The sequence below is a fragment of the Sceloporus occidentalis genome, unplaced genomic scaffold (assembly GCF_023333645.1).
Source record: "Sceloporus occidentalis isolate IW3139 unplaced genomic scaffold, rSceOcc1.0.p SCAF_9, whole genome shotgun sequence".
Taxonomy (NCBI): Eukaryota; Metazoa; Chordata; class Lepidosauria; order Squamata; family Phrynosomatidae; genus Sceloporus; species Sceloporus occidentalis.
This window is the reverse complement of record NW_028316989.1, coordinates 25022560-25045412: the sequence shown is the minus strand read 5'-3', so window position 1 is coordinate 25045412 and position 22853 is coordinate 25022560. Positions and strand designations below refer to the sequence as shown.

The 22853-nt window shown below is 47.6% G+C and overlaps 1 protein-coding gene across 1 annotated transcript; it reads left to right on the top strand.

The window, feature by feature from the left end:
- Positions 1-5424: 5424 nt before the first annotated feature.
- Positions 5425-22597, top strand: LOC149307050 (C-X-C chemokine receptor type 5-like). Its single transcript, XM_089537870.1, has 2 exons — positions 5425-5495; positions 19779-22597. The coding sequence occupies exons 1-2, from the start codon at positions 5460-5462 to the stop codon at positions 20934-20936; spliced, it is 1194 nt and encodes a 397-aa protein (XP_089393996.1). The 5' UTR covers positions 5425-5459; the 3' UTR covers positions 20937-22597.
- Positions 22598-22853: the final 256 nt, after the last annotated feature.

Here is a 22853-nt window from a genome sequence, read left to right as displayed (position 1 = left end):
TAGCCTTGAGCCAGAAAAGCTGGAGTTTGAGCCCCGCAGCATACTCACTACTCCCAGAACTCCATAGCCTTGAGCCAGAAAAGCTGGAGTTTGAGCCCCGCAGCATACTCACTACTCCCAGAACTCCATAGCCTTGAGCCAGAAAAGCTGGAGTCTGAGCCCCGCAGCATACTCACTACTCCCAGAACTCCATAGCCTTGAGCCAGAAAAGCTGGAGTCTGAGCCCCGCAGCATACTCACTACTCCCAGAACTCCATAGCCTTGAGCCAGAAAAGCTGGAGTCTGAGCCCCGCAGCATACTCACTACTCCCAGAACTCCATAGCCTTGAGCCAGAAAAGCTGGAGTTTGAGCCCCGCAGCATACTCACTACTCCCAGAACTCCATAGCCTTGAGCCAGAAAAGCTGGAGTCTGAGCCCCGCAGCATACTCACTACTCCCAGAACTCCATAGCCTTGAGCCAGAAAAGCTGGAGTCTGAGCCCCGCAGCATACTCACTACTCCCAGAACTCCATAGCCTTGAGCCAGAAAAGCTGGAGTCTGAGCCCCGCAGCATACTCACTACTCCCAGAACTCCATAGCCTTGAGCCAGAAAAGCTGGAGTTTGAGCCCCGCAGCATACTCACTACTCCCAGAACTCCATAGCCTTGAGCCAGAAAAGCTGGAGTTTGAGCCCCGCAGCATACTCACTACTCCCAGAACTCCATAGCCTTGAGCCAGAAAAGCTGGAGTTTGAGCCCCGCAGCATACTCACTACTCCCAGAACTCCATAGCCTTGAGCCAGAAAAGCTGGAGTCTGAGCCCCGCAGCATACTCACTACTCCCAGAACTCCATAGCCTTGAGCCAGAAAAGCTGGAGTTTGAGCCCCGCAGCATACTCACTACTCCCAGAACTCCATAGCCTTGAGCCAGAAAAGCTGGAGTCTGAGCCCCGCAGCATACTCACTACTCCCAGAACTCCATAGCCTTGAGCCAGAAAAGCTGGAGTTTGAGCCCCGCAGCATACTCACTACTCCCAGAACTCCATAGCCTTGAGCCAGAAAAGCTGGAGTTTGAGCCCCGCAGCATACTCACTACTCCCAGAACTCCATAGCCTTGAGCCAGAAAAGCTGGAGTCTGAGCCCCGCAGCATACTCACTACTCCCAGAACTCCATAGCCTTGAGCCAGAAAAGCTGGAGTTTGAGCCCCGCAGCATACTCACTACTCCCAGAACTCCATAGCCTTGAGCCAGAAAAGCTGGAGTTTGAGCCCCGCAGCATACTCACTACTCCCAGAACTCCATAGCCTTGAGCCAGAAAAGCTGGAGTTTGAGCCCCGCAGCATACTCACTACTCCCAGAACTCCATAGCCTTGAGCCAGAAAAGCTGGAGTTTGAGCCCCGCAGCATACTCACTACTCCCAGAACTCCATAGCCTTGAGCCAGAAAAGCTGGAGTTTGAGCCCCGCAGCATACTCACTACTCCCAGAACTCCATAGCCTTGAGCCAGAAAAGCTGGAGTTTGAGCCCCGCAGCATACTCACTACTCCCAGAACTCCATAGCCTTGAGCCAGAAAAGCTGGAGTTTGAGCCCCGCAGCATACTCACTACTCCCAGAACTCCATAGCCTTGAGCCAGAAAAGCTGGAGTTTGAGCCCCGCAGCATACTCACTACTCCCAGAACTCCATAGCCTTGAGCCAGAGAAGCTGGAGTTTGAGCCCCGCAGCATACTCACTACTCCCAGAACTCCATAGCCTTGAGCCAGAGAAGCTGGAGTTTGAGCCCCGCAGCATACTCACTACTCCCAGAACTCCATAGCCTTGAGCCAGAGAAGCTGGAGTCTGAGCCCCGCAGCATACTCACTACTCCCAGAACTCCATAGCCTTGAGCCAGAAAAGCTGGAGTCTGAGCCCCGCAGCATACTCACTACTCCCAGAACTCCATAGCCTTGAGCCAGAAAAGCTGGAGTCTGAGCCCCGCAGCATACTCACTACTCCCAGAACTCCATAGCCTTGAGCCAGAACAGCTGGAGTCTGAGCCCCGCAGCATACTCACTACTCCCAGAACTCCATAGCCTTGAGCCAGAAAAGCTGGAGTCTGAGCCCCGCAGCATACTCACTACTCCCAGAACTCCATAGCCTTGAGCCAGAAAAGCTGGAGTTTGAGCCCCGCAGCATACTCACTACTCCCAGAACTCCATAGCCTTGAGCCAGAAAAGCTGGAGTCTGAGCCCCGCAGCATACTCACTACTCCCAGAACTCCATAGCCTTGAGCCAGAAAAGCTGGAGTCTGAGCCCCGCAGCATACTCACTACTCCCAGAACTCCATAGCCTTGAGCCAGAAAAGCTGGAGTCTGAGCCCCGCAGCATACTCACTACTCCCAGAACTCCATAGCCTTGAGCCAGAAAAGCTGGAGTCTGAGCCCCGCAGCATACTCACTACTCCCAGAACTCCATAGCCTTGAGCCAGAAAAGCTGGAGTTTGAGCCCCGCAGCATACTCACTACTCCCAGAACTCCATAGCCTTGAGCCAGAAAAGCTGGAGTTTGAGCCCCGCAGCATACTCACTACTCCCAGAACTCCATAGCCTTGAGCCAGAAAAGCTGGAGTCTGAGCCCCGCAGCATACTCACTACTCCCAGAACTCCATAGCCTTGAGCCAGAAAAGCTGGAGTCTGAGCCCCGCAGCATACTCACTACTCCCAGAACTCCATAGCCTTGAGCCAGAAAAGCTGGAGTCTGAGCCCCGCAGCATACTCACTACTCCCAGAACTCCATAGCCTTGAGCCAGAAAAGCTGGAGTCTGAGCCCCGCAGCATACTCACTACTCCCAGAACTCCATAGCCTTGAGCCAGAAAAGCTGGAGTTTGAGCCCCGCAGCATACTCACTACTCCCAGAACTCCATAGCCTTGAGCCAGAAAAGCTGGAGTTTGAGCCCCGCAGCATACTCACTACTCCCAGAACTCCATAGCCTTGAGCCAGAAAAGCTGGAGTTTGAGCCCCGCAGCATACTCACTACTCCCAGAACTCCATAGCCTTGAGCCAGAAAAGCTGGAGTTTGAGCCCCGCAGCATACTCACTACTCCCAGAACTCCATAGCCTTGAGCCAGAAAAGCTGGAGTTTGAGCCCCGCAGCATACTCACTACTCCCAGAACTCCATAGCCTTGAGCCAGAAAAGCTGGAGTTTGAGCCCCGCAGCATACTCACTACTCCCAGAACTCCATAGCCTTGAGCCAGAAAAGCTGGAGTTTGAGCCCCGCAGCATACTCACTACTCCCAGAACTCCATAGCCTTGAGCCAGAGAAGCTGGAGTCTGAGCCCCGCAGCATACTCACTACTCCCAGAACTCCATAGCCTTGAGCCAGAGAAGCTGGAGTCTGAGCCCCGCAGCATACTCACTACTCCCAGAACTCCATAGCCTTGAGCCAGAAAAGCTGGAGTCTGAGCCCCGCAGCATACTCACTACTCCCAGAACTCCATAGCCTTGAGCCAGAACAGCTGGAGTCTGAGCCCCGCAGCATACTCACTACTCCCAGAACTCCATAGCCTTGAGCCAGAACAGCTGGAGTTTGAGCCCCGCAGCATACTCACTACTCCCAGAACTCCATAGCCTTGAGCCAGAACAGCTGGAGTTTGAGCCCCGCAGCATACTCACTACTCCCACAACTCCATAGCCTTGAGCCAGAACAGCTGGAGTCTGAGCCCCGCAGCATACTCACTACTCCCACAACTCCATAGCCTTGAGCCAGAACAGCTGGAGTCTGAGCCCCGCAGCATACTCACTACTCCCACAACTCCATAGCCTTGAGCCAGAACAGCTGGAGTCTGAGCCCCGCAGCATACTCACTACTCCCACAACTCCATAGCCTTGAGCCAGAACAGCTGGAGTTTGAGCCCCGCAGCATACTCACTACTCCCACAACTCCATAGCCTTGAGCCAGAAAAGCTGGAGTCTGAGCCCCGCAGCATACTCACTCCCACAACTCCATAGCCTTGAGCCAGAAAAGCTGGAGTCTGAGCCCCGCAGCATACTCACTACTCCCACAACTCCATAGCCTTGAGCCAGAAAAGCTGGAGTCTGAACCCCGCAGCATACTCACTACTCCCACAACTCCATAGCCTTGAGCCAGAAAAGCTGGAGTCTGAGCCCCGCAGCATACTCACTACTCCCACAACTCCATAGCCTTGAGCCAGAAAAGCTGGAGTCTGAGCCCCGCAGCATACTCACTACTCCCAGAACTCCATAGCCTTGAGCCAGAGAAGCTGCAGTCTGGGCCCCGCAGCATACTCACTACTCCCACAACTCCATAGCCTTGAGCCAGAAAAGCTGGAGTCTGAGCCCCGCAGCATACTCACTACTCCCAGAACTCCATAGCCTTGAGCCAGAGAAGCTGCAGTCTGGGCCCCGCAGCATACTCACTACTCCCACAACTCCATAGCCTTGAGCCAGAAAAGCTGGAGTCTGAGCCCCGCAGCATACTCACTACTCCCAGAACTCCATAGCCTTCAGCCAGAAAAGCTGCAGTCTGAGCCGTGCAGCATACTCCAACTCCCAGATCTCCATATCCTTGAGCCAGACAACAAGTTTGTGTTGGCATTTAAGAAATACAAACAAAAATCCCATCATCAGTGATGCCGTGTATTGGCCAACACAAAATGCACAACATACACAGGGCTTCCAAAGTTTGCAACAAATACATTGTGCATTTCATTTGTCCAATAAAAGGTGTCACTGATGGGATTTTTGGCCTTTTACGTCCCTTATGCTCTCATCTCTGTTTTTGCGCCTGTCTCTGCTCTCATGTCTCTGCTCTCCTGTGAATGGTGAAATTCTTTTACCGTATAAATAAAACTGCAGGATTTTTCAGATTGTTAAATATGGGCTGAAAGCCCCTGTTTTAATGGGGGGGGGGAGGGATTTCAGGCTATGCAACCATGTTCTACAAGAATCTCTGGCATTCAGAGAAGATGCCAGATACAAGTTTCTCTGAAGACGCCAAAGCCATAGATGCAGGTGAAATGTCAGGAATAAACTCTTCCAGAATATGGCCACATAGTCTGAAAAACGCACATAACGCTATGGGTGCCAGGTATGAAAGCCTTCGCCTCCTGATTTAAGTCGCCCAAAGCCCTCTGGCTGGTTTTGTTGAGCTAAATACATTCTCCTATTGAAGTCTGGACCCTTGCATTTTGGATAACAGCACATAACAACAACAAACAAACACATGAAACCTTCACATTGGGGGGACTGAGAGTGATGCTGGGTGAAGCCAGCCTAGACCTTTGCCCTATTTTTTGTGACAAGAAGAAAGTCAGTTTTTACATACCCTTTTAAAGCACTCCTCCATCCTCTTGGGGCGAGGAGGACGCTGCCTTTGCCTTGCAAATGCTCTGAGGTGTGGCCCTCTCTTATGATTCATTTGAGTTATCCTCTCGTTTGGCCAAGTCCTTCAAGAAGACACAGAGTGACGGCACCCAGGCCATGGGTGACGACAGCATGGAGTCCCTGATGAACTGGGTGAGTTTGGGGCAACGGAGGCAGGGCGAAGGGCAGTGGGGTTGGCACACCCCAAAGGCAACCTGGGCCCTGCTAGAGATAAAGTGGAAGGATTCAGTCTGTCTTGTGGGGCTGGCAGGTCCCTCTGGGGATTCTGCTCCATGAGGGTCTAGTAATAATAATAATAATAATAATAATTCTTGCCTCTCCCAGGTGGTTGAGGCGGGATCACAACCCAGTAAAATACAAATTACAATAATAATTTACAATAAAAATTGAACTATAAATTCCGATAAAAACAGGTTCAACAAAATCGACAGTGGAATGGAAGATTATGGTCAAGGAAGGGAGGGACAATATTTCTTAGGGCCCAGAGCATTCCCTGCTTGCCCCACTTTGAAAGTGGAAGCCCAAAGCTGGAGGCTGCGTCCCAGAAAGGCAGCCTCTTTTGGGAGGGAATGGTTCCAGAGAGAACAGAATTCAAGAGAACAGAATTCAACAATTAGAAGGTTTAAGTAGAAAGACAAATAATTCTTTTATGTTATTCCTTTATGTGGATACTGACGTTAGCCCTTGCGGAAACGAAAATAGTAAGATCTATGCAACAGAGTTATTATTGTCTGTGACCTAGTAAAAGGTACAATTTATTTACTAGTAAGTAATACTTTAGAGAAGCACGGAAAATGAAGTATTTATGTTTTGTTTGTGTTTATATATGTTTTTAGATTTATATATATCTCTGTGTTTGTTTGTCTTTAATACCTGTTTGTACTATTTAGAATGGAAGATTGTGTGTGTGTGTGTGTGTGTGTGTGTGTGTGTGTGTGTGTGTGTGTACATATATATATGAAGACTCTGTGTTTCAGCAGGGTGAAGGCTGGTATGCCCTAGGACTGGGGTGGGTAGGGGCTGGGTGCCAGGTGCTTGAGGCTCCCCTGCAACAAGGCGTTAACCCTCAGCTCCAAGGGCTCCGTTGGGTGGACTCGAGGCATTGCCCGGTTGAATTAGTGGTGCCACCTGGTGCCACCTCTGAAGTCTTTCTCACTCCCTGGAAATGCCATGGCTCCAAGCTGCCACAGGGCGCAGAGTCTTCTCCCAATGCACCAGCCTCAAGCAGCCAGGATGGGTAAAGAAGGGTGCCACAGCAGGCAAAAGCCAGCCAAAGGGACAGAGGGAAGAACAGGCGCCAGCAGGTGTCCCAAACACCTGCCGATGCTCCAAAAGGCCTTCCTGCTGCTTTGGCCAAGGACAGCCAGGCTATTACCTGAGCCTCAGGTGCTCTATGAGCTCTTCAAGTACCCCTTGGCCTCTCTGGTGGTTTTTGGGTGGTGTGCTCCCAGAGCTGGTGCCAATGCAAAACGCACGCTGGCAGTGCCTTGGGATGGGAAGTGTCTCCTTTGTCTTGAGAGCCAGAACTCACCAATCAGGATTTGAGGCTTGAAAATGCTGAGGGCTGAGCGCTGGCATCCTCCTGCCCAGTTCAGCTCAACTAAAAGTGCCAAGGCAGCCATTTAGAGAGGTGCAGCTGGCATTAGCTGGCAGCCCAAAGGCACATGCCTGCTTATGCATGGGTGGTGTGTCCATGAATGCCATTGGGAACCACCCTGCAGCTGCTGTACCATGGGCTGGACCCTCAAGATCCCTCCCAGAACAGTATTGCCAGGGTCTTCCAGGGCCTTAGGCCGGGTTCTTCTCTGGGCACTGCTTAGCTAGACACCTGGCCTTCTCTCTTGGTGGCCTCCCATCCAAGGTCCATTTGTCTCCCAAAACTGGTGCATTGTCTGGGGAAGCATAGTGTCATGGGACCTTACCACACAGGGCACAGAAGTAGGGTCAGTTCGCATTGGTCGATGCGTATTCGCGTTATATCGCATTGATGTTTCACACCTGTGAGCTCAGAATACGTATTGACCAATGCGATATAACGCGAATACGCTTTGGCCAATGCACATTCACGGTGGGGTTCTGAACTGAAGGCAGCCGGCTCCTCCGTTTTGCGAGTCCGCAAAATTAGTGGATTCACGGGATCCGTATTGATGGCCAGTGCGAAACCTCTGCTGCTTTGGCTGGTGTGTACATCCAATCCGCTGGTTCTCCTGAAGACTACCAGATTACAAATTTCCCATGATGCTGTGCTGGAATTTCCCCCATCTCCTTCCGTTGGCCCTTTCCCCTTTCAGGACAACCGCCGGGGCTGGGGAGCGATTTTTCCACTGAACGAGATAAAGCAGAAACCTTTTGTGTCGGGGGGGGGGGGGGAATAAGCATTCAGCGTTTTTATTACATTAGTATTGTCGCGTTATAACTCGGGCGCATGTATATAAGTATCTATGTATCTGTCTATACATGTAAACATATGCATGCACAGGCACAAACACATATCCATATAGGCCCCCTTGCACAGGATTCTCATCTAGGGGTCAATGCCCAAAGGGGCTGAGAAGGTAGCACCTCCTTTCAAACCAGAGGGTGGCAGGAGGCTGGCATTTCTGCACAACAGGAAAGGGTTGTCTGCAGAAGTGGTTTAGACGGTACTTCACAGTTTTGTGAGATTTCCGGCAAAGGCAGGGCACCAGAACGCCTCAGTCCCCTGGGAGAGAGATGCGCACCGCTTCCCCCCACCCCTGGCTTCTTTTATTTTAGGCATTCATGCACTGAAATGTTTAGATTTCTTCCTTCAACGAGGGACCTCTGGCTGGGCATGCAAGATGAACAATTTAAAACTCTTCCAGATTAAAATGATTCCCAAAAAAAGACAAAAGCATATCAAACCAGACAACAGCTAAGGCTGCATCCACATTGGAGAGATAACTTGGTTTGGCACCGCTTTTCACCATCCTGGCTCAAGGCTATGGAATTCTGGGTGTTGGAGTTTGTTGTGGGCCCAGAGCGGAGCAGAGGTTAAGGAAGGAAGGCCCATGTGAGAATTGAGAACCTCAAGCTAATGATCCACAACCAACTTAATGTAAAACAAGAAAGTTTACTGTAAGATGCACAGCAGAAGTACCCACAAGCACGTCTTTGCAGAATCTGAAGGCACAAGGAAAAGTTCCCACTTAAAACCCCATTCAGGAATCAATCAGCATGGCAACCAGCCACCTTACAGTTGAAGAACCGTTACAGTTTATCCCACATTCCAAACCCCTTAGCAGGGCCCCATCCACAAGCCAAGCCTCACCCTTAATATTCCACCTTACTTTCCCAACCCCCAACACTATACAATATTTCAACACAGAGAACTATCTAGATCAATATATATATTAAACATACAACAGTGATCATATATGAGCTGAATACATGAAGTGAATATTAAATAACTGGATATGTCCAATATTATACTTGATCTTAACTAGTTCTGACAGCCCCACAACATACTCCAACTCCCAGAATTCCATAGCCTTGAGCCAGGGCAGTTAAATCCATATCAAACTGGGTTATCTCTCCAGTGTGGATGCAGCTCAAAACAACTTTAATATCTACAACAATTTAAAATCACATTATTCCCCCAAAGGCTCCAATAAAAAGCCACGGATCACTTGTTGGTGCCACATGATGTCGTTGGATTGCAAGTCCCATGCTCTTCCCAACATTGGGCTGCTGGGAGTTCCAGTTCAGTAGCCATCTGGAGGGCCCCACTGTTCTCAGCCCTGATCTATGGGGCAATGGACTGGCTGCACAGACAGTCGCTGTGGGTTTTTTGTGGGTTTTCGGGCTATGTGGCCATGTTCCAGAAAAGTTTCTTCCTGACGTTTCGCCAGCATCAGTGCCTGGCATCTTCGATGCCAGCCACAGATGCTGGCAAAACGTCAGGAAGAAACTTTTCTGGAACATGGCCACATAATCCGAAAAACCCACAAAAAACTATGGATGCCAGCCATGAAAGCCTTCGACTTTACAATCGCTGTGGGTTATGAACGTGTTTCAGACTGATGGGACAGAAGAATCATAGAATCATAGAGTTGGAAGAGACCCTAAGAAGGACCACCCAGTCCAATCCCCTTCTGCCATGCAAGAACTCTCAATCAAAACATCCCCATTGACAGATGGCCATCCAGCCTCTGCTTAAAGACCTCTAAGGAAGGAGACTCCACTATTCTCCGAGGGAGTGTGTTCCACTGTCGAACCGCCCTTACTGTCAGGAAGTTCCTCCTAATGTTGAGCTGGAATCTCTTTTCCTCTAACTCGCATCCTTTGTTCTGGGTCCTATTCTCTAGAGCAGCAGAAAACAAACTTGCTCCCTCCTCAGTATGACATCCCTTCAAGTATTTAAACAAGGCCATCATATCACCCCTTAACCTTCTCTTCTCCAGGCTAAACATCCCCAGCTCCCTAAGTCTTTCCTCAGAGGGCTTCATGGTTTCCAGACCCTTCACCATTTTGGCCGCCCTCCTTTGGACACATGGCTCCAGTTTCTCAATGTCCTTTTTTAATTGTTTTGCCCAGAACTGGACACAATATTCCAGGTGGGGCCTGACCAAAGCAGAATAGAGTGGCATTATTCCTTCCCTTGTCCTAGACATTATACTGCATTGGCCTTGTTAGCTGCCGCATCGCATTCTTGACTCATGTTCAATTTGTGGTCTACTTGGACTCCCAGATGTCTTTCACACCTAGTTTCATTCAGCCTGCCCGAAGTGCAGTACCTTACATTTCTCTGTGTTGAATTTCACCGTGGCCGTTCTTTCTTTGCTGCACATTTCATCCTCCTCTTGTGCTGCAGTCCTTGTTATCAGTGTTTCTTGGTCCTTAGACCATTTGCTGAGGTTATTCTGGAGGGTTCCTTAATTTGTTGCCATTTGTATGAGGAACGAATGAGCCACTATGAAGCTGCCAGGGCAGAAAGATAGGAGCGAACTCTCAGCACGGTCTCAAAATCCATCCATTTTGCAAACAGAATGGCAGGAGCAGGCAGGGTCTCCCTTTCTGATCTGCAACGGAGGTGGTCACCTGTAGACCAAAGTGGGTCATTGCCCGGCTGCCAAATGCCCAGCATTGTCCAGTTTCTTACATGGCTAGAGACCGAGAAGGTCAGCCGCTTCCGGAGGGTCAGTTGCCACTGTCTTAGCAGAGGTGGCTTATGTGGTTTGGAAGCCAGACCATAAAATGAAGGAACTTAAAACACACCACATTAACAGAAGTCCCCCTAATAAACCATAAATAAAAGAATGTATAGGCATACACATGGAAATGAAGGGTTTTCCTTTTTCCGGTGACAGAATGAGTGAATCCTGACTCCATCTTCTCACCTCAAAGGCTTCATACATCTAGGTCCCTGCCTTTCAGGCCATTCTTCCCTTCAGCTCTTGAAACCCTGGTCTTGGTCACAGCTGTAAAACATTACAGAGTTTAATAATAATAAATAATAAAATAATACAATTTTTATTTGTACCCTGCTTTTCTGTAATATAACAATCAAAGCCCCTAACACTGGAGAAAAGACTGGAAACCAGTGTTCAGAAAGGGCAAGACTTGGATTTTGTGACTGACATGAAGGCTGTAGCTATGGAGGGGGGCAGTTTTGTCCACAAATAAGAATTCTGCATAAATTTTTTATTATTTATTTATTTATTTATTTAAGGTATTTTTATCCCGCCCTTCAGCCCTAATGGCTCTCAGAGCGGCTTACAATCATTATTTTTAATTAGACGGTTCCCTGCCCTCAAGCTTACAATCTAAAAGACATGACACAAAAGGAGAAGGGAATGGTGGAGGGAAAGGGGATGAGGTCCAGTGGTTCTTCTCTCCCTTTGAGGCCTGGACCAAGGCAGATGGACTGGAGGGAGGGCTCTCTATCTTCAGGCTAGCCCTGGTGGAGCTAGGCCTGCCTGGTCACTCCCTTGACGCAGGCCGAAGGATAACAGTTATCATGGAGGGAGGGCTCTCTATCTTCAGACTAGCCCTGGTGGAGCTGGGCCTGCCTGTTCACTCCCTCGCAGGTCGAAGGATGACAGTTATCATGTAGAGAGGGCTCTTCCTCTTCAGGCTAGCTCTGATGGAACTGGGCCTGCCTGTACACTCCCTCGCAGGCTGAAGATTGACAGTTATCATGGAGAGAGCGCTCTCTATCTTCAGGCTAGCCCTGATGGCGCTGGGCCTGCCTGTTCACTCCCTCGCAGGCCGAAGGTTTGAAGATTTCCTTCAAACCCCAAATTTCTAACTCTGCAGAGAGCAAGAACTGAAAATTGTTCACACTGAAAAGAATTCTGTTTGTTGTGTTTGCATTAGGGTTGCCATAAGTGAGGACCTCCAAACCGGGACAAATGTAGGACAAATGTAGGGCAACATTTTCAAATGTAGGACACATTTTTATAAAAATGGAGGACGCGCAAAAAATTGAGGTTTTTTTTTAAAAAATGTTAATATAAATGCATGTTTTTAGGCATGATCAAAATGGAGGACATTTTGGCATTATTCTTAGACAGATGGCAGAAATGTACTTGCCCTCGGGTTCAACTTTACTTCTCAGAAGTATGTACTTGGGCAAGGGACTGTGGTTTTTCTTCACTGTGCATGAGTTTGTAAAAATCACAGCAAGTTACATTGGCCGTGCCTCAGAGGCTTGTTGATATCAATATCACCATCACCACCATCATCATCATCATCATCATCATCATCATCACCACTATAATTGGCCAAGAAAGGCAGACTTGTTAGCATTCAAAGCACCATAAATACACAAAAAATGCACTTGCATATATTTAATAATAAAAAATAATGAAAAAATAAATAAAAAACAAGGCAGGGGTGTATATATTTGATAATAAAAATTAATGTAATAAAATAAAAAACAAGCAATAATAAAAATTAATAAAATAAAACAAAAACAAGCAATAATAAAATTAATAAAATAAAACAAAAACAGGCAATAATAAAAATTAATGAAATAAAACAAAAACAAGCAATAATAAAAATTAATAAAATAAAACAAAAACAAGCAATAATAAAAATTAAAAAATTAAATAAAATAAGTATTTTATATTTTTAAATATAATTTAAAAACCCCAAAATACCAAGGCAGACCTAATGGCCACTGACTCAGCTTTCCTCCTCCTCCTCCTCCTCCTCTGGCCCAATTCTGCCCTGGCCTTCAGGCACCCTTCCTCCGGCTCCTTCCTCCTCCTCCTCCTCTCCCCCTTCCTCCTTCTTATGATGGCTGGCGCGCGCGTGCAGAGGGAAGCAGGGCAGGTGCGCGGGCGCGGAGGGAACCGGGGCAGGCGCGCTCGCGTGGAGGGAAGTGGGGCAGGCAGGCGCGCACGCGCGGAGGGAAGTGGGGCAGGCGCGCACGCTGCCACTAGCCCCTGCTGAGGCCTGGGCGGCGCGCAAGCCCTCACAGTGGGGGCGCGGTAGCGGCGGCGCTTCTGCCGCCGAGGAAGAGGTGGAAAGCGGAGCCGGAGGAGGAGGTGGGTTGACGCCGCAGCAGCTGCATTAGCGGCAGCGGCAATGGCTGGAGCGGGACCCCAAACCGGGAACAAGGCACGGGTGGGGACCCAAACGGGACCGGGACTGGGAGGGGCCCTCAAAAATCGTGATTGTCACAGGGGCCGCCGGGTTATGGCAACCCTAGTTTGCATTTACTTGATCACTTTGTTTGCCAATGTTTTTGGAATGCCCAAACTCTATCACTAAGGAGTTTATCGCACACATGTTTGTAAACGTTCCGAGGTCTCAATGGTAACAGAACGGAACGGATTTTATTGCATAGCCTCGTTACCGAGATGTTTGCAATGGATTCCTGTTCCGTTCCGTTCACGTAAAATGTCCCCGACGATTCTCTTCCGTCCTCCCTCACCAAGTAAACGTTATGAGAACGGAAAATCCTCTGTGTGCGATATCCTAGGCGTTCCAATTGCATCCCTGTCCAATCCCTACAGGTATGATGGGCCATCATGATATCTTTCCTTTACCAGGTTTGCAAGATGTTTTAACGACTTTCATTCCTCAAAATTATAGAACATCTAGACATGTCTCTATATGAAAAATAAAGCAGGAAACAGTGTTTGATACCAGAAAAAGATTTCAGGTAGGTATGGTAGGTTTGGAATAATTGTCCTCTTTTACCATTGAGAAAATGTAGGACAAATTTTAGACCAAACTGTAGGACAATGTAGGACAAAAGTAAGCCAAAAATGTTGGACCTTTTTCTGAAACGTCCTACATTTTGGGCTTAGTTTTGTGCTGTATTTGTCCTACAGTTTGTTCTACATTTTGTCCTACATTTTATCCCTGGCAATAGAGGACAATTATGGCAACACAAAGATAGGTATGCCTTAATTATCCACTAAACCCAAGAATAAATGTAAACTGCGCATGCGCAAAGACAGGGGATGGTCAGGACGTCATTGGGATGGGACCTGGCTGTGCGATGATATCCGTTCACAGCGAGGTCCAAAAACGACAACAGGTCATTTTCTCCGTTAGCGGTGTGCGATAGCGATCGTTCTTTTCACGTTCACATAACGCTAAGAAGACTTAATGTGATACCGTTCGTCGTCAGCCCATTTCCTGATCTGTTCGCCTTGTTAACAGGAATGGAACGGGAAAACTGTGAGTGCGATAAGGTTCATTATGTTCGTCTGGAGCTTTAAATTAGTGCAATGCTAGAAATTTGGAGATTGGAGGAGAAAAAAACGGAGGCGGGGAGGAATTGAACATTTGAAAAGCATTCGTGCAGCTGGGTATGAATCTGGGTGAGGCAAGAAAGCCATCTACTTTCTGCATGCTAAGGGCATCAGTGTTCAAACAAAATCATGCAAAAATAAAACATGAAAGTAGCATGCTGACTAATACATTGCCTTCACTCGGATTTTGAAGGCCAAGCATCAGTAAACCATCTTTGCTGGCAGCAGCACCAGGAAGTGGGCTGAAAGGAGAACTGAGAAAGGCTTCACTTCGAAACAACACTATCAAAAATAAAAAAAAACCTTTTTATTTTCAGATAATATGACATCTCCCGAGGACTAGTCCCCCATGGAGCCAGGATCAATATGTAATGAAGGGTTTGCATGTCTGCACACTTATTAGAAGCATCATCGGATCTGGTCCGAATCATACTTTGAAAGGACACATACCTTACATTTGGGTACATTAGCCACCTCAGTGCCCTTTTGGGGAGAAAAATGGGAGACAGTTTCAATTTTTCACACACATTCACATTGTTAGGTGCATTTGTAATTGGTTCATCCTGGAGAGAAGTGGCCAGTGGGGCTCTGTCCAGGGCCCAGTTTGCTATCCAACGTCTTTATCAACGACTTGGATGAAAGAAGAGAGGGCAGGCTTATCAAATTTGCCCAGGACACCAAATTCGGAAGGATAGCCCAGAGGACAGCATCAAAATTAAAAATGACCACAATAGATTCTTGTCTCTACATGGGGCTACCTTTGTATCAGGTTCAGAAGTTTCAGTTAGTTCAAAACATTGCAGCCAGATTGGTCACTGGAACTCCAAGGTCAGACCATATAATATCTGTATTAAGATCTCTTCACAGGCTGCCAGTTAGCTTCCAGGCTCAATACAAAGTGTTGGTTATTACCTATAAAGCCCTATATGGCTTGGGCCCAAGTTACTTGAGGGAACTCCTCTCCCTACACAATCTGCCCCGCACTCTCAGAACAACAGGGAAGTACTTACTCGAGTACTCCAAGGTGAGATTGGCAGCAACTCACCAAAGAGCATAATAATAATAATAATAATAATAATAATAATAATAATAGGTTTTATTTATATACCGCCCAATCACTGGGAATCCGAGCGGTTTACAAGAGAGGGGATAATAGACGGTTACCTGCCCGCAGGCTTACAATCTAAAAGCGATAGCTCCGACGTGTTGGAATAAACTGCCGGAAGAGATCCGACTTAGTTCCACTTTGAATGTCTTTAGCAAGGCGTTGAAAACCCATCTCTTCCGGCTAGCATACCCTCCTGACTCTTTATAGAGAAAGTTATTCCCTAACAGAAGTTTACCTCAAGATGTTTAACCTGCGACCAAGATATTTTTAAGATTGTTTCATACGATGTTTTTAAAAGTTTTATTGGATTTGTACTTGAGATTTATAATTGTATTGAGGCATGATGTGATGTATGTCCTTTGATTAAATCTGTAAACCGCTTTGATCCTGTTGTAAAAGTGGTATATAAATAAAGTTTTATTATTTATTTATTTATTTTTATGCTGCCTTTCTCCCAAAAAAGGGACCCAAGGTGGCCCACAATATAAAAGCACATTAGCAAAATTGTGGTCCTAGTAGTTGAACATGAGTCAAGGCCAATGCAATTCTGGGCAATAGAAGTATAGTCTTGAATGAGGGAAGGAATAGTGCCACTGTATTCTGATTTGGTCACTTGGAATAATCCAATTCAGGGCAACACAATTCAAAAAAGATGTAAAGAAACTGGAGCCATGTGTCCAAAGGGGTGGAAGGTCTGGAAGTCATGCCTTATTATGAGAAAATACTTAGGGAGCTGGGGATGTTTAGCCTGGAGAAGAGAAGGTTAAGGGATGATATGATAGCTCTGTTTAAATATTTGAAGAGATGTCATATTGAGCAAGCTTGTTTTCTGCTGCTCCAGAGACTAGGACACAATGGAACAATGGATGCAAGCTCCAGGAAAAGAGATTCCACTTCAACATTAGGAGGAACTTGCTGACAGAAAAAGCTGTTGGACAATGGAGCAGTTGGAGATTTTGGTGGAGCCTCCTTCCTTGGAGGTCTTTAAACAGAGGCTGGATGGCCATCTGTCAATGGGGATGCTTTGGTTGAGAGTTCCTGCATGGCAGAAGAAAGGGGTTGGACTGGATCAGGGCCCTTTTGGGTGTCTCTTCCAACTCCACAATTCTCTGCATAGAGAGGCTCCACTCAGGCACCCTTTCTTGGTGCCTGCAAGGCTCCTTGCCTGTCATCATTTCTAAAGGTTTCTTTGCCTTACAAAAAAGCACTAACTGGGAGCCTGGTTTACTGCAAAGCCGTGCGCCAAAGTCATCTTGATTCGTAAAAACGCCTTCTGGTGAAGTCCCAGGGTATTTTTGGAGAATCATGGAGTTGGAGGAGACCTCAAGGGCTATCAGGTCCAACCCCTGACATTATTAATTTCCAGGTCAAAAATGGGTTTACCAACAGTTAGGAAGGATCGAATTAGGGGAATTTACGAGAGGCGTGTCCTAACAACGCACACAGTGGGATCGTGTCCCTATGTGTATACCAGAGGTCATCTAGTCCAACCCCAAGAAACAGAGACTCCAATGCCAATTAAAATATAAACATTTATTAAAGCCACACAACAAAAGGGATCACACACGCACACACACATTCAATGCTAAAGCAAGGGAGGGGGAGAGTCTGGGAGTAAAGGAGAAAGGATAGAGGCAACTTTGGATATTTACCTTAGGAGTCTTCTCCAATGTGATGGATGCAAGTGATGGGGGATGGTGAGACATGGCCGCGAGAACGGGTAAAGAAAGCGGCGACCACGGTGGCTAGGAGCTGAGTTCCGGCAGGCAAAGCTAACTAGAGGCCCGAGAGAGAGGGCTTTGGCTTCGCCCAAGTGATTTCAGCAGAGCGCAAGGCTCGGGGAACTCAAGCCTGGAGCGGCAGCTCTACAAGCAAGATTTCAAGTTTGGAACTCAAAGCTCAACAAGCCCATCTTGGAATCAGGCTCGGAACGTCTGCTCTACAAGCCCGATGAGGGCTAGAATCGGGGTTCTTTTATACCCCTGAACGTATCCTCAGGCTATGGCTACCTGGCGAAAAAGGTCTTGATGGCTATCTTTTGTCTAAGCTGAAACTTACACAATGGATACACAAAGAAGAGGTCTGGCACTTTTCAGGGGAAGACAAATATCTAGATGGCAGAGCTGTTAAGACAATCACTCGCTCATTAGGAGAGAGGCTGCTTCTATTGTCCTCTCTTCTTTGGGCAGCCTGCGAAACTTGTAGGGCAACTCCCAAAACTGCTTGTTTAAGGTTTAAATTCTACTTTTTTCCTTGTGACCAAGCCTAGCAAGCTTGCTGGCTACGTGGTCAGCTTGCCTTTGAGATAATGGAGGCTTGCGATGGGGTCAGTCAGGGGTCATGATTTTTGATCGCTTGGCACCCAAAATTTATATAAAACCAAACTTGGTAACAAGGAAGAATATTAGTGCAGCAAGGCTTTCATGCAGTTTTCTCTGGGATTTAAAACCCCCAAAGTGTTGCAGGTGAATTGTTTTGTGTTGAGGGGTTCATCTCGACGGCATTCCTTCATCTAAAAGCCAAAGCGCTCTCTTTCTCTCTCTGAGCAGATGGACAACCCAAGGCCTCAGCCCAGTTTCTTCAGCCAAAACCACAACATCCTTTAGGGAAGAAAGTTTCTCGCTTCAGATTTTGCTAATCAACAGGTGTTTGAGGTTACAAATTGCAAAGGTTTCACTTCATGTGTAGTTAAAAACTACCCAAAAAAGTGCACTGGGGCATTGCAAGCGGAAAAAAAACCCAAGGGTTTTTCCCCCCAACCCTTTAGTTTTGAAAGATGAGTGCCAGGCAGGGCTTGAATCAGTCTGCCCCACTTGGACTCAAGGGCTAAATAGGGAGGTCAAATATGAGCAATCGGGGTCTGTGGTGTTATCAGCTATAGTAGTTCACTCACAAAACACCTCACATAGAGTAAAGCCCAGGTCAAAGCAAAGGCTTTTTCCAAGAGGTATCGGCACAAATAGTTTCCCTTCTCTTCTCCTTTCTTCTTAATTAAAAAAAAAATTGTAGAGCATCAGTGCATCAAGTGAAATAGCACTAGCATTGTGAAGTCTAAGACTTTCAAGGCCGGCATCCATAGTTTTTGTGGGTTTTGGGGGCTATGTGGCCATATTCTAGAAGAGTTTATTCCTGACGTTTCACCAGCAGCATCTGTGGCTTTGGCATCTTCAGAGAAAGTACTAGCACTGTTTGGCTATGACTCTAAAACATTTTTTTAAAATCAGAGAAATGTTGCCTTTCAAACCATGCAACCAACTCAGCAAATCCCAAGCAAAGGCCTTTGGAAAAGCCCTGCTAGTGCAGAGGCAAGAAATCACTACAAACAGAACAGTGTCAGTGGATATGGAGAAGCTGGGAAAGCCACAGGGACGTCCCCTTTCCTTCTAGAAGAGCCCTTTCGAGGCTTCCCTTTTTCACTTTCCTTTCCCAAAGGCTCACACATGTGGCCCACAGCGCACGCCAAGGGCACACTCAGCGGAAAAGGCTTGCTGCCCAGTTGTCACCGTTGTTCCTATTAGCTTTATTTATCTCCTGCCCGCTCTGCAGAACCAGACTAAGATGGCTTCGAAATTAAAACAGGGGACATAATTTGGGAAAATGTTGTTGTGGAGTGTGGCTTGTCTACAAATTTGCAGCAGATAGAGCAGAAATTTATTTACATTCACAGGCCAATAAAAGAAGACACCATTTACAAAATGTAAGAATCACATTAGGTTTAAAATAGTATAAAATTACAGTATAAAGACAGTATAAAAACTTTAAAAACATAGGGTTTGAGTATGGGTAAGTAATAAGGAAGAATAAAAGAAGGGTGAAGAAAGATAAAAATTGGAGGTGTGAAGAGGGTAGGAAAGGAAATAGGAAGTAGCGAGGAAATGAAGATAAGAAGAGAAATCTGGGAAGGATAAAAGTAGGTTACAGAAGGATAGAGAGGTTATTGGTGGAAAGCAAGAGAATTAAACTGAAGATTAGGCTAAAACTAGATAGAGGAGAAGCTGTGCTTGGGCACATTAAGAGCCCACTTTAGGACTTCTTTACTCCTGTGCTAATTTTGGAGATAATTTGTATGTAAGGAATGAATGTAACTGTGTGTGTGTAATGTGTATGGAAGGCTGAGAAACATGAAAACCAGCCAGGAACAAGAAGGGAGAAGCAGTGCCTGGAAAGAAGGCACAGAGGTTAAAAATGCCGAGACTTCAGTCATTTTCTGGGGAATGAGGAGAGGCTGGAAAAAAGCACAGAGATGATTTTTTTTTTTAAAAGGCAGTGATCGCTCTCTGATGGCTTTGACAAATGTCCCATGGGACGGATGTGAGAGTGCCCACGGACAGACAACGATGAAAAACATGACTTCAATGGAGTCGTGGCTGGGGACCAATGAGTGCAGAATGCTGACAGGTTTCTTGGGAGACGGGGAACAGAAAATGGGGAGTGGGTGCAGTGAAGTGATTGGATCGCAACACAAAGAGCACCGCACAGAGCAACGTGTTGTTGAGGTTGATCCCATTGGTCCATTCCTATGCTGTCTGGCAGTACCATCTGATTCTTTCTCATTCTCTCTTTTGGCTCCTTCCACAGACCTACAACTACAGTGAGTCAGACAGTGAATGGAATGGCTCCGACTACCTTTGCCCGGAAATGGAGGGCAGCCCTGCAGACCATTCAGCTAAGGTCCTGGTGCCGGTTGTCTACCTGCTGGTCTTCCTGCTGGGGGGCCTGGGCAACCTGCTGGTAATGGTGATCCTGTGGGGCTACCGGCGCACCAGGAGCTCCACGGAGGTCTTCCTCCTCCACTTGGCTCTGGCCAACCTCCTCCTCGTGCTGACCTTTCCCTTTGGCGTGGCGGAGAGCCTGGCTGGCTGGGTCTTCGGCACCTTTCTTTGCAAAGTCCTCAGTGCCACCAACAGGATCAACTTCTACAGCAGCAGCCTCTTGCTGAGCTGCGTCAGCGTGGACCGCTACCTGGCCGTCGTCCACGCACTGCGGACCTTCCAGAGGCAGCGGTCCCTCTCCATCCATGTGACCTGCCTGGCGGTGTGGGCCCTCTCCTTGCTCCTGACCATGCCTGACCTGCTCTTCACCGAGGTCTGGGCAGAGAGCAGCAACCTTACTATCTGCTACTTCAAGAAGTATGGGGACCACGGCATCAATGCGTGGCTGGCGACACGCTTCCTCTACCACATTGTGGGCTTCTTCCTGCCCTCGGCAGTCATGGGCTTTTGCTACACAGCCATCGTGAGGGCCCTCTGCCGCTCCCAGCGCCTCCAGCAGCAGAAGGCCGTCAAAGTGGCCATTCTGGTCACCTGCGTCTTCCTGCTCTGCTGGACTCCCTTCCACGTGGTCATCTTCTGGGACACGCTCACCAAGCTGGAGGCCAGGAGGTGCATGCAAGGGCAGGGGCTGGGCAAGGCCATCGTGGTGACAGAGCTGCTGGGCTTCAGCCACTGCTGCCTCAACCCCATCCTCTACGCTTTTGTGGGCGTCAGGTACCGCCATGACGCTTGCCGGGTCCTGCATGACTTGGGCTGCCTGAGCCAAAACACCTTGCAGGGAATCCTTGGCTCACGGGGGACAGAGAGCACCACAGAGACCACCGTCTCCATTGGCCGGCACCCAGCCTCTCCCTGCGCCATGAATCTCTTGGCCCCATCTTCAGGCTCCCCTGCTCCCTCCTCACCTTCTCCCCAAGTAGCCAATGGCCAATGGCTCCGAGAGGAAGCCCCAGACTCTGCTTAGGCCGAGACGGTGGCCCAGCAAGATGGAGTAGGAGCCAGCCTCGCCCAATGAGCCAGATGCCACCTTCTCGAGAGCCAGAGTCTCCTATGCTCCTTGGGTGCGGGGAAGATATTCCTGCTACATTGGCTCACAGCCTGTGCTTAAAGGTGGTTTAGGGACCTGCTCTTGCTCATGGCCAACAGAGTTCTTACTCCTCAGTGCCCTTTACCTTAGCCACAAAGGCCTGGAGAATCGCCAGTGGCAATGCAACCTGCTCCTCTCTCCCTTGCCCACTTGCCCTCTCTGTCCTGGGCAGCCCCATGCCCTAGAACAAGGGTTCCCAAATTCTGGTCCTCCAGATGTTTTGGACTTCAGTTCCCAGAAGCCCCAGTCAGCTTGTTTAACAGTCAGGAATTCTGGGAGCTGAAGTCAAAAACATCAGGAGTGGCAAAGTTTGGGAGCCGCTGCTCTAGAACAAGACTCTCCAACTGTCCAACTTGGCGGTCACAGACCAGGTTACTCTTCTGCCCCATTTTTTTTTTGGTCCTACTTTTAAAATACCCTGGTTTCTCTTCCCATCTCCCACTTTTTCCTTTGTCCTCATTATACTTCCATTGCTGCAAAAGGAGTTCAGATGCACCCAGTTGACTTGGCAAGAAGGGAGAGGTGAGGAGGACGCTCAGCCATTGGTAAATCCAGTACATAAATCCCAGGGCAGCTCTCTTAAAAGAGTAGTTCTGTGTGTTCCTCCTCATTAATGTTTATCCTGTTCTTGCCGGGCCACAATGCTTGCGCAAGAGTAGCTCTGGGGACCGAGTTCAAGATGAAGAGAGCCAAAAGGGTACTTGACACACTGAAGTGCCCCTCCCCAGCAAGAAAATGATCATCCTCAATTAGGTATTTTGCATTTCAGAACTTCTTGGGCTTTTGCAAATAAAATAAAATTGGAAACAGACTACTTTGTGCAAAATGCAATGCTTTCTATGCAGAGTGATCCTTAAATGTGAACGTGTTGCAAAAAAAGGGGAGGGGAGGGGGACGCATAATGTTTCTGAGTGGTGGAGAAATACTTTTTGAAATTATTTGTTTATGTACATAAGAACAAAATGAGCAATTTTTTACATCTCCAAAGGCAAGCAACCTGCTCAGGAATTGGGGATTTTTCTTTTGGGAAATTTCCTGATGCTCTATTTTTCCATGGAAAACTTTCCACACCATAGATATGCATTTATTCCTAGTTCTCTGGGCTGCTGTACTTCAGTCACTTGTTCAGTCTAATGAGTTAAATACAAGCATCTAGTCATTCTACTAAGAAGTCAAGTTCCCCTGATGCTCAGAGGAACAGAGGAACAATTGCTCAGCTCAGCTTTTTCTGTTTTGTGAAACCTTTCGTTTTTCCATCAGTCACAAGTACATGGCAAAAGTTGCCTGTGCCTCATATCCAGCCTTTTTAGTGAAACAGGATGTTAAAAACCAGTTGCACTGAATCAGCTTTCTCTTTGCTTCAAATGGAAGAAGTAGCACAGAAGTCAGACTTCAGCTATACTTCAGCAAAGGAAAGTTGTAACTGGTGTCGCCATACGACCGGCCAGGAAAAGCTCCCTTCAGACATTTTTCCCTTTTCCAAAAAGAGTGTTCTTTCATCTGTAACCTTGATGGCTTTTAGCTTTTAACAATAAACTTTCAACTGTAACCTTTTTGTTGTTGTTGTTGTTGTTGTTAAATAGAAGGGCATATGCTATTCTCTTTACAAGATTTCAATTATTCCAATAAAACAAAATAAAGCCTTGGATGTGTTTGAATAGACAACGTTTCACCTGAATGTGATAAACGAGATAACTTTGCTTATACCAGAAATTTTCCCCGTTCTTCTTTTTCTGAAGTCGTTTTTCTGGCTCAGAGGCAAATGTGGAGTCCTAAGGAAGGCCCAGCGTCTGC

Bases quoted from the DNA above. Each gene is read 5' to 3' on its own strand.
- LOC149307050 (XM_089537870.1), top strand. From the start codon at position 5,460: ATGGGTGACGACAGCATGGAGTCCCTGATGAACTGG. The intron at 5,496-19,778 runs GTGAGTTTGGGG...CTCCTTCCACAG, and splicing joins TGGAGTCCCTGATGAACTGG to ACCTACAACTACAGTGAGTC.